At 35.4% G+C, this 17,912-nt stretch overlaps 1 protein-coding gene across 3 annotated transcripts in view; it reads left to right on the forward strand.

Annotated features, from left to right (window-relative positions):
* VRK1 (VRK serine/threonine kinase 1) overlaps positions 1 to 17,912 on the forward strand; it is a 37,831-nt gene that overhangs the window by 9,652 nt on the left and 10,267 nt on the right. For all 3 annotated transcript variants that reach the window (XM_005230582.3, XM_055811652.1, XM_027777072.2), the window contains exons 4-12: positions 3,504 to 3,573; positions 3,970 to 4,057; positions 5,457 to 5,565; positions 5,705 to 5,797; positions 6,778 to 6,910; positions 8,179 to 8,299; positions 9,388 to 9,446; positions 10,608 to 10,786; positions 15,053 to 15,146. In XM_005230582.3, the coding sequence (XP_005230639.2) occupies positions 3,504 to 3,573; positions 3,970 to 4,057; positions 5,457 to 5,565; positions 5,705 to 5,797; positions 6,778 to 6,910; positions 8,179 to 8,299; positions 9,388 to 9,446; positions 10,608 to 10,786; positions 15,053 to 15,146 (946 nt within the window). The remainder of the gene's footprint in view (positions 1 to 3,503; positions 3,574 to 3,969; positions 4,058 to 5,456; positions 5,566 to 5,704; positions 5,798 to 6,777; positions 6,911 to 8,178; positions 8,300 to 9,387; positions 9,447 to 10,607; positions 10,787 to 15,052; positions 15,147 to 17,912) is intronic.

The raw sequence follows: 17,912 nt of genomic DNA on the forward strand, positions 1-17,912 counted from the left end.
CAAGGTATAAAGTATTTTTTCTTACATTTTGCTAAATTATTTTGTATAGAACCTACTATTATATGTGATTCCCCGGTACAGTTTTAGTGAAAAAGCCTAAGATTATGTGAATAGCCATAGTAGATCCAGACCATTCATTTTTTATGTGACAAAAGGAAATACCAAAACTGTACTTCTATTAAACTGAAAGATCAGGTTAATGTAGAATGAAATACATTTTAGTCAGTATGTGCCTTTACTCTTGATATTTACATCTGCTGACTATGGGGAAATTCTGGAGTACTGGTTTTGGTACTGCTCAGACTGTTGGTGATGAACCTCTTTCTGAAAAGTTGTCCCTTGCTGAAAATTGTACTGATTACGTTGTAAACGTCTACCACACTTCCAACATTGGTGTACTGCTACTGCCTTAGATGTTTGTGGGCAGGAATCCCCCATAGACCAGGAGCCCCAGCCTGCAGCTGTTGCATGGTGGCAGCCTGCTTTTCTATGTCCAACGTGTGCGTTGAGGGCAGGAGGTGTCCATTGTGCAGAAGCTGTGGCCTGTTTTAGAGGCAGACAACAGACATTCAAGTTATCAGTAGTGGCTTGCCTATGAGAGGCAGTAGCTCCTAATGGCTGGCTCCTGCCACGTTTGAACTGATCAGGAAGCAGAGCACCATTCAACCCTTCATGGAAGAATCCAGCTTGACTTGCTTGGAAAATTGTCAGATATGCATTATTTTATGCTGTACATAATTGCTATTCTACTTTTTCCTGGATTTTGAAACCTGTCCATCAGCAGCTTCTCTTTGGGCTCTGAATATAAGAAGAGTTGCTGTAACTTCTGGGTTGCTTTTATGCTAAATTCACTTTGTTGCAGCACTTTGTAAATACCTCCATTGCTAATCTCCCAGATGACTACTCACTTTTTAATTTGTCTTTTATAATTTTGTCTTTATGGCAATAAAGAGTAGCCCCAGTCTTTGTGCTGCGCTCACAAATGACCCATAATGTGTTATGCCACTACAGCGTAGTATAACACAACTATGAGTAAGAGCCTGTTTTCTGATGCCTGGGTGATTGCTGGTTGATCCATCAGCTGAAGCAAAGCAGTCAACAGCTTTGAACAATTATTAGTGTTTAACAAAATATGTGCTTCTATAGTTATGTTCTTCAAATTAAGCTATTAAAGCAGGATGGAAATTGACTTACTTTTTGACATATCCTTATAGTATTGATGTCTGGGCAGTATGAAATGAATCACAGTTTTTATTAAAAAAAGAAATGCTTTTTAACATGTGGACCTTTCTGATTTCATTGTTCAGGAGTGGATGCAGAGTTTAATAACACGTCATTAAATTGCTGACTGAAAAAGACCAGAATTCTTAAAGTACTACTAGAAGAAATTTGTTTGGTTTCGACACATACTCCGTAATCTGTTCCATTATGATATCTTTTCTAATTAAACTTTAATTGCAGTTTTGCAAATCATGTGTTTAGAATGACCCTGGGCATGAAGTTGTAGAAATTTGTGTTTGAAGTCTTTCTGGTTTTAGCATATTATAAGATGACTACTATGGCAAATATTGGACATTATTACGTGAGCCTTTTTAACATAGTGTATGCATTTCTTTATCTATATGTAGAATTAACAGTATTATGGGAAAACTGCTTCATGGTCAATATGAAGATCTGTTTTGTGGTTAAATCATTTATCCATCCCCTCAAGTAAGAAAACATACTAAATTTTCAGCATTTGCTCTGACTAGAGAAAGATATATTTTCTTCAGCACTGAGACAGAATTTTTTTGTGGAATTATTTATTAAAATGTTTTAAGAATTTTTAACACCTACAGTTTTTTGTTGTATTTCAGTAAGAAAATAACATTCTTCAAACCTGTGTAAATTGAATCAAAATAATATGTATAATGGATTATGCTACACAGAAACAAATGAATAGGTCAAGTAACATTTATTTGAGATAGTTGAATTCTTATACTGCAGTTATTTAACCCTTCTCTCTGTATGTAACCTCTGTATCACTAACTTGTCCATAGTGGATAAATAAAGTAACTGAAAGTAAATATGCATGTTCCAAAGTCTATGTGCATTGATCAGTTGGTCTGGTTGGTTTTTATTTTTCCAGTTCATGGCTGAAGTCTGAACATTGGTCCCACACGGAGGGGCCAGAAAACTCTTGTCTTGGCTCCATTGTTTGTCAGGGCAATGCTGCTGAAGATGAGGTGGAGATAGGTGGTAGCTATATAAGTATATATATACATACATACTGCAGGCCTAGGAGTGGTGCCTAAGCTGGTATCTGCTCTCATTCTGACCAGTCTTCCTACTCTACCTCTGAGCCAATACAGCAGATGCACACTAAAGCCCATGTGCATCAGTGTGTTTGATCTCTTTACATTGCTTCATTAATGTCAGACAGCAGTAAACCTCTATTAGCTGAGTGGTATAGTCTGGCCTTTAGCAAATTTCTGCATCACTACATCTGCATTTAAAAGTTACAATTAAAACCATTTGAGACTGATGTTACATATCTTGGAACTTTTGGTAATATCATGTGATTGTATTCTTTCATGCCACCAATCATATTCTTTTTTTTTTTTGTTGTTGTTAGCTGTTTAAAATGTAGGATATTCCAAAAAGGTATTTTCACTGAAATTAGGTGACTTGGGACATACATGATTAGCTAGACTAAAATAAATTGCTTAAGCTTATCTCAAAATCAATCAGTTAAAAGTTGCAGGAGTTGAAATAACTTTTTTTTTTTTCCCACCTTCACTACGTTCTGGAAATGTAGAGTCAAGGTACATGTCCATTTGCAATTCCTGCAGTATTTCAAAGCTTTGGGGTTTTCAAACCAATTTCTCTTGCACTGTGCTTGCATGATTACCATAGATTTGTTGCTAGAAAATGAAACTGAAATACCTTATGTTAGCTTGAATACAAGGTAAACTCTGAAGTCCAAATAGCTGTAGTTCTTATAATTTAGTTTGATAAATTGTGAAATCCTCTGTAATTTTTACCTTGATCAACTAATGTACGAACAACTTACTCATGTTCAGCAAGGATTTAACTTTTAAGATTTTTCCATCAAATCATTTAAGATGTTATTGTAGGCTCACTGGTGATGATTGCAGCTGATGCAATCCAGCTTTAATCTGGAAAACCTGATATAATAAAAGTTGTTTAATGTTCTCTGCTAAACTTTTGCTGCCAATTATTGGTAATATTTCTACACATTTCAGTTAATTTGTTATTCTTTTATTTTTTGTTATGGGAAAGGATTCTTTGATACCTTAATGTTAAGCAATTTATAATAAAAATAAGTTTTTAGAGCCAACTTTCTTTGTAGAAAGAACATACTCTTTTGAATTTATTGGCACTGGGTAGAGGATTTGAGGGAAAGTATGTTTTTTATAGGGTGGACATTACGCTTTGTGAGCTTTTAATAATTATTGGGCACTAACACAGCAGTTTTTAACTAATTTTAAATTGTCTTAAAGGAACCCAGCCAGAATGGACCTCTTTTTACTGAGTTAAAGTTCTACATGCGAGCTGCTAAGCCAGATGAAAGTAAGCAGTCTATTAAAATATTTTTAATGAACTACAAGTATTTAGGAAAATGGAGCCTACAGGAGTAAGGTTGAACTTTAAGAGAATCTTTTTAGGTCGTATTCAAAATTATTTTTTAAATTATTGAAATCTAAATCAGACATATAGTAAAATTAGGGGGTTTTGGTAAGATGTTCTTTATAGTTGTGTTGATGGTATTGTCTAAATTGAAACTTTAGTTGCATCTTTGTCCCTACAATGGATGCGTCATTAACTTTCCAGTGTACTTTGCATACAAGTTTCCATGAAATAAGCAGCTCACATGTATGCAGAAACTGTAAGCGATGTGAGTACTCACTTTTAATGTAAGTCTCTACTATTGCGAATTCATGAACTTATCCTTTTTTGTATTTTCAGTTCAGAAGTGGACTAAGTCCCATAGACTGAAATACCTAGGTGTACCAAGATACTGGGGTTCTGGCTTGCATGAAAAAAATGGAAACAGGTGAACATATCTATTGTTGGTATATACTGGGATTTGTTTCATCCACAACGATTATCCATTTTAACCTAATTTACTTTACCTATCTTCATATTGTTCATTTCTCTTACGAAGTTTCATGTTCATAACAGGGTGTGTTTGAGGAATAGATGAGTAGATGCATATTGTCTGTATTCTCTTTGTATGTGTGTCTATTACATTCTTTGTGATTTATTTTTCATTCCTGTTGAACATTGCTGTTATACAGTGATGCTGATAGAAGCTTTTCATATTTGAATTAAAATAAAGTCAACTTCTAATGTGTAAGTCCTTGAATAATATGACAACCTTTAAAGTTTTTCTTCTTCTGGTGTGCTGTGCACTTAAAGGGTATTTTTACTCACAAGTATAAAAGACTTAGTGGTCTCTCTAAATGTATTTTATTTTCCCTAGGGATAGTTTGCTTTTTTTTTTACTTAATCTGTGAGCTAGAATCACTTCTAGTCTCATGTTAAATCTGTCTTACATCTAGGGATAGTTTTTAGTATTGTTCCATATCACGAAGGGTTTTTGTTACTTGGTCTTGAATGTTATGCTTATTTGCGTAACAGTCCTTGTTTCATAGTGGGCTTTCTCTAAACAGCTGTGCTGCAAAGGCGCTTTAGTAGTTCTCTGGCAGCTTATATTAGGTCAGGCTGCTTTGTGTGGACCACTGTGTAGGGCAGTTGATATCTATGCCCTATGGTGTCAGAAGTATCTTTGTTTCAGTAGATCTTGACGTTAAAACTAATCTAATGTAAAAACAACATGACTTTCAAGAGGCAAAAGTACATATAACAAAAATTATTATTGTCGTTCCCCCACACTTCCCCCATAAACTGTTCTTTGTATTCAGTATTTAATGCATGAGTTCCATTAATACAGCCAGTATTAATTTAAGTATTTAATACAGCAGTAATAGAACCAGTTTGGCTATAGCAATGAATATCAGATCACCTTTGGCAAGTGAGATATTTTTTTTTAATAATAGGTTAAAAAAAGATTGCTATAGATCTATAGATTTCAAGAAATGGTCATTTATAAAGTAAAAAAAAAATTGCTGTAAGTAATTGATGCTTGGTTTTATCTATAGTGAATTACAATACAGATATTTTCCCCCGTGAGTACTTTTTATCGTACTAGCCAGGAATAAAGAACAGTTGTTTCAATGGACAAACTTAACTAGCTGATGTAAAAGATTTAAGAACTGATATACATTATAAAAAAAGTCAGGTATTTCCCACATATTTCTTTTCTTTGTACCTGCAGTTTATCTTTTGAGAGACATGTTTTCATCAGTAATTTGTGCAGTTAACACATTGCTAAAATACTTTGCTAAGTTCAGTTCAGTAACTTTGCTGCTTTTTTCCCCCCTTGCGTTTAGTTATCGATTTATGATTATGGACAGATTTGGCAGAGATCTACAGAAGATGTATGAAGAGAATGCAAAGCGATTTTCCCATAAAACTGTGCTACAATTAGGCCTGAGAATAGTAAGTTTAAAAACCAGGTATTTACAGCCTGGCTTCCCCATATAAGTCTTTCCCTTAAATCACACTTTTGTGCTGACGACAGGTCCTCTGCTGGGTGGAGCGGGGGTACTGCATTTATATGCCTGTTTTGTTTTGTTAGCTTGATATTCTGGAATACGTCCATGAGCATGAATATGTGCATGGAGACATCAAGGCCTCAAACCTTCTTCTGAGTTACAAGAACCCTAATCAGGTTATTTCTTATGCATTTTATTCCTCATGTTTTAAACCTTTTATTTGACAACACATGGAAGTGCTTTGAACCTGTGAAATCTAGCAGAAGCTCATTTTTAAGAATGTATATATACATTATTTCTGCTTGACATTTATATCTAGTTAATATTCTATGGTTTTTCTAATGCATTTTGCTGGACAGTTATCAAATTGACTATTTGGCCTAAATAATATTCTAGAGAAATTCTCAAGATTAAAAAAGAATTGACTCACAAATAGGTATTTGCAGGTGGAAGCTTAAAATTATATAGCACACTGGTAAATTATGTTTGCCTGTCTGCATTGTTACCTCATTCCTTTGTTCAAGAAATCCATCAGATAAGTGTTCTGTTACTTGGAAAAATTGGTCTTTAAAGTGTTGATTGTTCCACCTGATTTACAGAAGTCTTCCATTTTTCTGCATTTTTAACTCTCTTTACTATTCAAACAATGCATATTAGAGTTTCAGAATTATGTATGTCTTCTTGCCCAAATGTTTTAGCTCATGAAGTAAGTAATCTCAGTTCTTTTAAAGTAACTGGTCTTAGTGAGAAGTAATAGTATGTAGTGATGTTCAAATAAGAGAGCTGACTTTAAAGAGAGTAGGACAGTAAGTGTATTTATAAATCTATGAACGTTACATCTTTTTTTTCCCCCCATATAATCTTAGCAGTTATTTATAAAATAACTGACTATTTTACTGTACTTTGTTCTCTGTATCACAAGGAATGACTTGCAGATCAAACTGCTATATGGAAAACAACGAAACCTACCTGACATGTTCTTTTCAAATCATATGTAGTAATCTCAGTAATGCACTGAGAAAGGATCATATAAAGTTGAAAACCTCACCATTTTTAATACTTTTTAAGAAGTTATGAGAATGCTTATACATTTATTATTTCATATTTTTTGTGTCTATAGTTCTTTAATCTTAGAATTCTTTGTGGAAATTACTAGGTGTACTTGGTGGATTATGGACTTGCCTACCGATACTGTCCTGAAGGAGTCCACAAAGTATATAAAGAAGATCCTAAAAGGTGTCATGATGGAACTATTGAATATACCAGTATTGATGCACACAAGGGTGTGGGTAAGGAGGTAAAACTGTTCTCAGCAATAGGCATTTGTGCATCCTTTTCATAAATGCAAAAGAATTTATTTGCTGCATTGAGTTTTGTAAACAACCGGGTTTCTGAATCTATAAAAATACGGTTTTCTTCTCTATGGACTATGCTGCCATCTTTCTTTTTTTCCATTTACTAACGTTTACTTTGATATTAATTTACTGTATTTTTCATGTAACTTCCTTAAATAGACTTCCTTGATTTATAGACTGTTAAGATTTTTAGTGTGGTTTTTTTATTAACTAAGTAGAAACGGAAGAGTGCTTATGAGATCTTGATAGAAAAACAGGCCCTGCTTTCAGGAGATAAGTAGTTCCTGTTGTCAGAAGGATACTGTTCTTTCATATTTGGCAAAGATGCACAATATTCTTTCTTGTTTATAGCTTAATATTTGGAAGATTTTTAAACAAAACAACATGAAATATTATTTTATAATTATAATGACTGAACATCAAAAGGCAGGGAGTGAGAAAAGGTTGAACATGAAAAGGACAGGTCTATGTCTGATTAAACATTGAGGATTCATAGTGAACACCAGTTTTATTCATTATTATTTTTTTGTTTTATTAGCATAGAAGTGTGTCCTGCAAAAATATCAGTTGTTGAAAATTATTATTTACTTCAGGATGAACTCTTGCACCCATGCTTAGAACTGAATGTGAACAAAGATGTCTTGATTTGCCCATTTATATTTCTAGTGTAGTCTGTTGTCAGTGTGCATGTGGTTGTGGATTTGGTTTTTTGGGCAGGGCTTAGGGATCTGATCTGTTGTTGTCCTCTGTTCAGTTTTCAGGCCACATGAAATATTTCAGCATCATGGAATATTTTTTTTTCAGGAGGTGGGGTTTCATCACTATTACCTTTTTAGAGAAGGGAAGTAAAAACTGTTTTGAACAGAAAGTGAATCACTTCACTAACTTGCTCTATTTTTTCCACAATCTTGAGTACTTAAAAAGCTTCCCAAACTGGGGTAGCTGCACCATGTCATGTCCTTGAACAGAAGAAAGGTATTGATAAAGAACTTGAAAATAAAATTATCCATTCAGATGTAGGATTTTTCCTACCTTGCTTTCACACTAAAATAAAGAAATCGGTAACAGATACAGTAGTGTTAAATTGTTGGCATTGGCTTTCTATTGTCTTAATGTATTTACAAATTTTAACTGTTGTTAAACCGTGTGCACTTTATTAGCTGCTTTTATGGTTCTTTTTTTATGTGTGCATATATATTTAGCACCATCGAGACGTGGTGATCTGGAGATTTTGGGTTACTGTATGATTCATTGGCTTAGCGGCCATCTACCATGGGAGGATAATTTGAAAGATCCAAATTTTGTCAGAGATTCCAAAATCAGGTGAGAAACTTGTTTTCTCTCTCTTTTGAAATTGAAAATACGAATGAAAATATCTTAGTCTAGAAATGCTTTGTACTTTGAGTATGTTCCCTTTTGGTAAGTAGACTGTTGTTTTGTATACCCCCAGTTTCCCTTCATTGTGTCTCATGTATCCTTGGCTTGTAATTAAACTTAACTTCCACTACTCTGCTGTTGTTGTATATGTGAGATGCTTGCTTATCTGACACAGTATTGTCATTTTAGAGTACTGCCATGGTTAAGCCAAAAAGCACTTTTCTTGGTATGCAAGTAACCATTATTCCTGCTTTACAGAAAGGGAAGTGTGGAGTATGAGTAGCCTTTATAACACTATACTCTGAAGTCAGTGGCAGAGATTAGTACTAAAAGTGGATGGATCTAAAATCTCTTTGAACATCATTCCAGCTGGAAGGCTACTAATGTGGGATTTCTTTATTTATTTTTTTGTCCTTCTCCCTCACTGTTACATTTCTTCATCTTCCCCCCTGCCCTGCTCAACTGTTGTCAGGTATTTAATACGAAGAAAGCTGTCCCAGCACAGCAGTTTCTGTCTCATTAACAAGTTTTTGTTTCCTGGCTTCCTTGTCTTTACTTTTAACGCTTAGGCCTCCACCAATGTTGGTGAAGCCCTCCCTCTCACTTCCCCTCAGTTATTATTTTGGCAGAGGATCTGCTCTGAATAATCAGCTAGACAGAGTGTCCTGGATCTGCTCTGAATAATCAGGTAGAGAAAGAGTCCTCTAGCCAGAAGAGGCAAGGGGATTGGTATGTGAGAGCTTAAAATGCACCAGTTCTTTTCCCTTCAGTCTTCTGCTTGCTTGCTTTTATATGGCAAGTTTTTGTTCAACAGGTTTTGATTCTTATTTCAAATAGCCTGTCTGGCATTCATCAGGTTCTCAGATGTACTGCACTCCTAAAAATGGTTGTACTAAGTCATACCAAAGTTTTACCTAGTAGTGTTTCCTGTTTCTGACAGCAGCCCAAGCTATATGTACTTAGGAAGTTTATCAGGACAGGGCAAGATTCAAACTTTGAAAGAAACAATAGATCTGAATAATTTTGTTTTTCAGATGTAGAGATGATATTTCAGTTTTGATGGACAAATGCTTTCCTGGGAAAAATAAACCAGGTAAGAGGAGCTATTTTAAATTAAAATACTTTGGTTTGTACCATGTGGTAAATGTTCTCTAATAATTTGTTTTAGTGTCTTTTTTCTTTGATGGATTTTACTATTTTAATCTGTTTGGGTGCCATCAAACTGTCCACAACTTCAGAGAATGGCTAGAAGCTCTGAAATTTGTATTTACTTGGGGCATGTTGAGTGTGTACAAGGGAAGGCTATGCTACTCTGTTCAAATAAAAACAGATCAATTCAGTTGCTGCAAAAGGTGAGGAGGTGTCAGACTGTCAGCAGCTTTTTTTTCTGAGAAGCCTGTCTTGGACATTGTACCCTGATCTGTTGCTTCTTTAAGTCCTCCTTGTTTACTTAAGTTTCTATCTATTTTTCTTCTTACTCTTATCAGCAACAATGAAGTGGCATGTGTTAGATCGTTGATTAAGAGAAGTTTAGACTCTTCCTTTTGGCTGCAGTTATATGAACTGCAGACACTATGTTGCTTCTGATTAAAAGACTGTATTAAGTATTTGCAAACGTAAGATGTATAAGTTGATTTTTCACAACTGAATTTCAGAGAATCGAAACATAAAATAGTGCAAACTTGAAGTATAGATCATTTCTATTTGGCATTGGTGATTTGCTGAGTAGGATTTTTTTTTAAACCTGACTATTAGAAATACACTTTCTTGAGATCTTAAATATTTAGTTATTTCCAGCTACTCCTGGTGATCAGAAGAGTTTTCACTGTCAGATGTGATTTCTCTTTTTTCAGTGGTCAAATGTTTCTTTTTTTATTATATGTTTCAGTGTTGAACTGATGAAGTTCTGAGGTAACACTGAGTTTCCTTTTCAACATTTTAAAATATAGACATAAGAAATACCATGTAAACAAGCATTCATTGGTGAAGATTGGCCTATTACATTTTTCACGACTGACTGTTTTCTTCATTGCAATGAACATGTAAAAAACAGTGATGCTGTCATCACTGGGTAATGAACCTTGGTATAATTTTTTTCTAAATCGTGTTGTAGTAAAGTCATAATTATGAGTTTATAAATAACCATTTCAAAAAATAGCATAAGTAGTGCATGCATAATTTCTGGCTCTTGTGGTAAAAATGAATGATTAAAATGTTTTCAAATAGAAATTAATTGGAGGTACTGTTTCTTTAGATGAAATAGCCAAATATATGGAAAAGGTGAAGCTACTGAGCTATGAAGAGAAGCCTGTTTATCAGCATTTCCGAGAAATACTTCTGCAAGGTCTTAAGGCCATTGGGCAAAAAGATGATGGAGTACTTGACTTGGGCTTGTCAGAGAATGGAGACTTGCAAACAAATCCCATGCAAAAGGTTTTTACTCTAAAAATTTATCAGCTGCTTTTAATGTATTTTTTTTGAGTTAAATAAGTAGGAATAAGTATTGGAAGTAGGTGTCATAAGTACATCCAGTAAGAAATAAGCAAATAGTGAAATGTTTAAGTCCTACTCTTTTATGCATTATTTCTCTAATTGAATGTCACTAATTGTTGTTAGTGTAATACAGAATGATGTTCGTAGGTGTACTTTCATAATAGGTAATAGCTAATACCTTGACTGAAGTATATAGAATGCGTATATATAGTTGTAATGACATTTGAACAGATGAACATGCAGCTAATTTACTTACTTTTGTAAAATTGGTAAAACGCTAGATGGGTCAAAATCCATGTAAGGTAAATTAAGTCTTGTTTTTGTTTCATATTAGTTTCCGTGACTAGTGAAAAGCTTAGTTTTAAGTAAACAATGTTATGCCAAATATCTGATTCTGGAGTTCACATACTCAATTCACTGTGATCTAATATGTGGTTTATGAGTCTTAATTATGGTGGTAGTCTAGGGGTATTTTATTCCTTGTATTTAAGAAGCCTTAAACTCTAGATTTGGACTCCTATTTGAATACAGTGTAAGATCTTTTTAAGCCTTAAGGAACATTTATGTTAGTTTTTTATAGTAACAATAAAACGTGGTCAAATAATGGAATAATACATATTATCCTGTACTTCAAACTGCATTTATTACTTGTTTATTTGCATTTGTTAATAACAGGTGGGCAGTTTATTGGTTCCTTTAGCATGAACCTAGGGACTGAGAATTATAATACAGGATAATAGTACCAGAATTCTGCCTGCTTACTGATATGATCAGCAGTGTGTTAAAGATGGAGAAAAAGCACAAAAGAAAAAAAGCTGTAGGATTTTAAAGTCTTCTGAGGATATATGTCCACCTTTTCTTACTTTTTGCCTAGTTAGTACTTTGATGAAGATTGTACAGCCATGGTCTCTATACTAATATTTTCTGTTGCACTGAGTGTAAAGATCTGTCCAAAAGGAGAGCTCATTAGCATGAATTCTTCTGTTCCCCCGTGGATCAACATGGCTTGAGACCTGTGCTTTGGGGGAAAAAAAAAATATTTGTTTTTAATGGTTGGCTGGTTTCTTTGCTGAATAAGTTGGCCTGCTGCAGAGCCAACATCTGTGACCTTTAATGTCCTTGTCCAGCAGAGATGGCTGGTGCACATTTCCAATGGAATAAAACTTCAAAAATCTTATTTATTTAGCCAATATCAGTCAAGACTATTCCCAAAGGGTAGGATAATAATTTTCCATAGGTTCTTACTTACTAGCATCAATTAGGAGTTAGTTTTTTAGATTGGGTTTCTTTTATTTTACTTTTTTTCTTTCAGGAACCTTATGTATGGTCAGCTTGCTTAGTTGTCGCAAATATTTTTAAGCACTTAAAGAAAAGTGAGTGTTACTGGCCTGTTTGAATAAAAACAAAAATTTCAGTTGTCTACTTTGTACTGCAGTGAACTTTATGCTAGCTACTTCATGCCAGCTACTGCTAGTGTCCAGACAGAATAAGATTGTTTGCTTGAAATCAGAGTTGACATAACCTGCTTGCTTTTGACCAAATACCAGACAGATGACTCTTCCTTCTACATTCTATTCCCTAGGCCTTGTAACACCTATGGTATAGTCTAGGGTAGAAGAATAGATTGTGTCTGTCCTCCTTCCAAGGGTGTATTTTGCACTTCAAGAATGAGTGGACGGAGGCTCTTCAGCAGGATGTCTTCTTTCCCAGAATATGTGTTTGGGAACTCATGCTACTAGGTCTTTCTTCCAGAGGATGTCAGACCTTGAGAGGCTACGAGAACAGGAAGACTATCAGTGCTAGTTGAGAATGGCTGGACACATAGATACACAGAGGAAGAAAGGAAGAACATAGAATGCCAGTTAAAATTATATGTACTTTCAGCTGTGACAGGAAGCTCAACTTGATGACTGTTTTAAAGATAAATTCCAAACTGTTGGAAACTGCTTTCCATAAAGATAATTTACCATTGATCAGTAGCATCTTGCCTTTGAAAGCCTGTATTTTCTAGCACATGCTGAATTCCTTTTGGCATGCTTAATGTCCAATATGGAAAAGAAAAATGCAGTCTGGCATCCACCCTTGAGAAGACAGTGACCTCAAATATAGAGTATTTATGGCATTTTGGCTGTACTGATCTTTTAATCACAACAGGTCTTAAGACACCTACTTTTCAATTCCTTTGGGACAACCTACTGTAATACTTTCTTAAAAGTGTTATTTGGTGTTCTGAAGTTTGCTGTTTCGTATATAGGAGATAATATTTCTAGCTTCTGTGCAAATAAACTCTTAGAATGTAGGACTCTCTTGTGCTTCCAGCTCATATAGCTAACTGAGCTATGATGTGCATTATATGTTGCATATAAGCATGGTTGTTCTGGAATCTCAGTCAGTCTCCAGTATTGGTATCTGGCTAAAACTCACAGCTGTCTGCTATATTAAAAGTTAACATTTTATTTTTTATATCATGAGTCAAGTTTCCCCACATGTATAAGTAAATGAAACACAGTCCACAGTTCTGCTGGAGGGTTTTTTTGTTGTTTTGTTTTCTGTGTAGTAAATGCATATTGGTTTCTCTGTGTGGTATTTTATGATAGCTTCTTGTTTTGCTCAAACTAACAGTACCATGTGTTGAAGAAAGTATCTGGAGCTCCTGACTAAATTATTTAGGGCAATGACCATATCTTTATTTAGTGCTGAAGAATTGTTGGGAAATACTGGGAGTAAACTAAACTGGAAAAATACGAACCTTAGTGATTTGTGGTTCCTTCTATTGTTCAGTTTCAGATGCACAGATGTCGCTTTTGTCAGATGAATGCTGTGTGATTTCTGCTGCTATGTAATTCACCTGCATCAAGATTAAGAAACCACTTTTTATTAAATAAGCTTGGAAACAAGATAAATGTATTTTGCTTTTGTGTGGCGTATATTGGATATCTGCTTTTCTGATGAGCATTTAAAATGTTTTCTAGTACAATTGGGAGGAATGCATTATTTCTCATATAAAAGCAGTACAGCGGTGAAATAGTCCTCCTTAATTTTGGTCAGAATGAACAAAAGTGTCTGTGTTTATTCCTGCCTAATGCATCACAAATCTGCTGACATGCTAACCTTGGAGTCTTGGCTGGCGGTAATCAGGCCTGTGCACCGGCAGGAAAGATGTACCTAATGCACTCCATCAGTGCAGTTTGCATATGGAAGTTCTCACAGGGGAGCTGCCCTGTGCCAGCTGAGGGTTACCTGCCCACTGCAGTTATTGTATGTAATTATCGAACCAATCTGTTCAGCCCAGCAGGGTTTAGATGGTAATCATGAAGCAACACTTTGGAAAGGAAAGATGTAATGCACTCTCCCCTTCTCTCATGAGCTATGTGAAGTTGTAGCCACTTTTAAAGCTGTATTAGTAAAGCTCTAGTCTCATACAATTAAAAACAAAAAAAAAAAAGGGAGACTCTTCCAATGTCCATCAAAGTTATTGTCTGATACAGATATAGGTCAACTCATCCTTTGCAAAAATCACATGGCTTTAAAAAAATAACCTTTCCATAACCACCTTAAGAATACTTTGCAATAGTAAGATTAAGTGTAATACACAGATAATAACAGTTCTATCCATTTAGAGGTTTTAAGATAATGTACCTTGAATAGAGTTCAGATTTCCCAAGTACCTTTCTGTGGAACAGAACCAATAGTTGCTATTAGAGGAAAATAATAATGTACTGTCAGTGGGTGTTAGCTACTTCTAAGCTGTGCAAAGAAAGCCATGAGAAGCAAGGATCCAGATAAACTTGACTTTCATGAGGTGTAATTGCTTTTAAAAAAAGCAATTAACATCAACTTTGGGTAAAGTGTTTTTCTGTGTTCTTTAAGATTTTGCAGATTGCTCCTTTCGTAACAGTTATTCAAAGTAAATAACCCCCCCAGGTTTTAATCATAAAAACTTCTGTTTTCATACGTGAAAATTTCAGCCTCTAATGTGACCTACAGGTACGGGAACTCAACTTTTAAACTATCTATTGCCTACTACTAGTATTCTTGCATTAATAAATCTGCTGTATAGCTGGAGACATTTTATAATATATGAAGAAATAATGCTTATAATTGGGGAATATCTTGTGAGAATAAGATATTTTCTACTTTGTGTGGTCTTTTCTGGTCTTGAATTCAGTTCCTTTTTTTTTGTTTGTTTGTTTTTTTTTCTAAAAGAAAAAAAGAAAAGTAGCAGCTGCAGCCAGTGAGAGCACTGAAGCAGAAATGGAAGCTACAGGAAGTCCAGAAGAAAAGAAACCTACTTCTTCTAGTAAGTCAAAAGATTGTTCTCACAGTCACATGTACTGGTGTGGTAGGTTAACCCTGGCTAAGGGCCAGACTTCCACCCAGCCACTTACTCCCCTCCTCTGGAGGACAGCAGGAGAAAATGGGATGAGAAAACTCATTGGTAGATACAAAGGTGGGGAGATTGTTTACCATTTACTGTTGCAGGCAAAGGAGACTCAACTTGGGGAAAATTAAATTAAATTTATTGCCATTTAAATTAAATTCGGGTAGTGTCAAGGACACCTTTCCTTCTCCCAAGCTCAACTTAACTCTTCACTGTAGACTTACCTACTCTACTACCTGTGCGGTGCAGGGGACATGGAAGGGATGTTACGGTCAGTATATGGCATTTTCTCTGCTGCTCACTCCTCCACACATTTTTTATCTCTGCTCCAGCGTGGACTCTCTTTTGGGCTGCAGTCCTTCAGGGAAAAAATATGTGGTCCAGTTCCTTCAGGAAATAGCAGTCTGCTCCAGTGTGGTCTCTCCCATGAGTTGCAGGGGATATCTGCTGCATCCTGGGTTCCTTCATGAGCTACAGGGAATATCTGCTCTGGTGCTGTGCAGCACCACCCCCTCCTCTGGCCCTGGTGTTCCCTCTGCTGTTTTTCACTTTCTTCTCCACACTGCCACCCTCTGCCTGCCTGCTCAGTGGTTTTTGCCCTTAAGTGTTCTCACAGAGGTGCCTCACAAGTTTGGCTCAGCTTTGGTCTACAGTGGGTTTGATTTGGAGCCAGGTGGGAAGGACTGTCAGGCACAGGGCAGCACCTGGCCTCTTCCCGCAGAGGGCACCCCTGTAGCCAACCCCAGCTTACCAAAACCCTGCCACATGGCCACATATACCCAATACAATCATTTACCTGCAGCAGTTCAAGTGCTTTCAATCTTGCATAATTTCTTTTTAGATTAATAAAATTGAAATATTTGAACTTTCTGTATCAGAAAGGTATACTTTCCAATTACATGCTGCCTAAATCTGGTAGAAATGCTAGGTGATAAAAAAATGGTGGTTGCAGCCTGCTCTTTTGCCATCATTCATTCCCTTCTCCATGCTCATTTTTGTCTTTCCATCTTGTCCAACTCACTGTCAGAATGTGCTGACTCCTCAGGACTTCTTCGTCACAGTGTGGTAAAGCCAGGGGCTCTAGCAGTAGCAGCTTCCAAAAGTGAGTGTATTTACAGTTGAGGAAAGGATCAGCTATAAAGATAGAAAATGCTGAAGCTACATTTCAGATAATTTGGTATAGTTTCAGTGTTGTCTGGAAAAAGTCATGGACAGATAAAGTAGGATTATTCTAAGTCCAGGATTGGAAATCTTCAGTAGATTTGTATAAGGTATGTGTATAGTGAGTGTCTAGTCAAACTTTTCTGGATCTAACCTTCTGACTCCTTTATGTAGATGTGAACTAAATTAAAGTAATTGCAAGCATGTTTTTCCTAAAGAATTTTTGATTCAGACTATTAAGTAAAAGACCAGGTGTTGTCCGTGATCAAGTAGTCTAAAAAAGTAATGCAGTAGCACTGGAGTCTATCCCAAAACAAATCCACTTGTTTAAAAAAGGTTTGATGAAGGAGTATGGCATTATACAGGAAAATGTAGCATTTCAAAGACGGTAATATTATTGGTAAGTTATGGATTTACCCTAAAATATTTACTCAAACTATAGTACAAAGTACAAGTAATTAAGCTAATGGTATTCCAGGAGGTGACACTGCTCTGGTCATTTTCAGCTCACATTATAGAATTCTGATCATTATAATCGGTGATATTTTTTTTTTTTTAATTTGAATGCCTTTTGTTGTTGACTTCCATTTATTATGAATTTTCTAGTCTACCAGTGGCTGAAAAAGTGTTAATTAGATTATGCTTTCTCTCCAGGAAAAACGAATTATTTGAGAAGATGTTGATGTTTGTTCATAGTTTTAGCATTTTTGATTTTATTTAAGACTATAACAAAATATTAGATATGGATGACTATATTTTGGTTGTGATTTGATACACATGAGCAGAATATACTTTCATTTTATATGATATATTAGGCTTCTCTTTTCCTGGAATGTTAGATTGAAATTCTCATGGATAGAGATGAAAAAGAACTTGAGGAATTGTAATCCAAGTGGTGATATCAGCTTTTTGTAAATGCTGTTTCTTTCAGACTAAGCAAAGGTATTTGGGAGGTTATATATAATTTTCACAATCCAGTGCTTAAAATGAGTGGGGGACATAAGCTTAAATTTAAAAACTCCTCTTGCCAATTCAATAGAATTACAGGTGAAATGGTTCTAACTTCACCTTTTTGTACTACCCATTTTAATGAATACCAAGTGAGGGGAGTATATCAAATGATTTCAGGTGAGAAGTGATATATGCACTTACTCATTTGGTTCTCTCCAGATTTGGAATTAAAAACTTTACCACTTACTACATGATTCATAAATCTGTGTTGAAGGGAAGTGCAACTGTTTCATAATCTTATGATTCTGATGCATTTGACAATTTGAAAATGGCTGATTATTATAGAAATATTTAAAACTGTTTCCAAATCTGACTAGTTTATGTTACCGTGGACTTGTTTCTCTGTTATGTAATTAGTTCTGTGACTAAAAAAGTATCCTGAAATTTACTGTCCAGTGAAATGGATAACTTCTTGATACCTCTTAATTGTAGAACTTGAAGTTTAGTTATTTAGCTATTGGACTTATCAGCGCTGGTGAGAAGAGCCAGCCATGCAGCCTCTTGCTGCTCAGC

Source organism: Falco peregrinus, chromosome 1, assembly GCF_023634155.1.
Source record: "Falco peregrinus isolate bFalPer1 chromosome 1, bFalPer1.pri, whole genome shotgun sequence".
Lineage (NCBI taxonomy): Eukaryota > Metazoa > Chordata > Aves > Falconiformes > Falconidae > Falco > Falco peregrinus.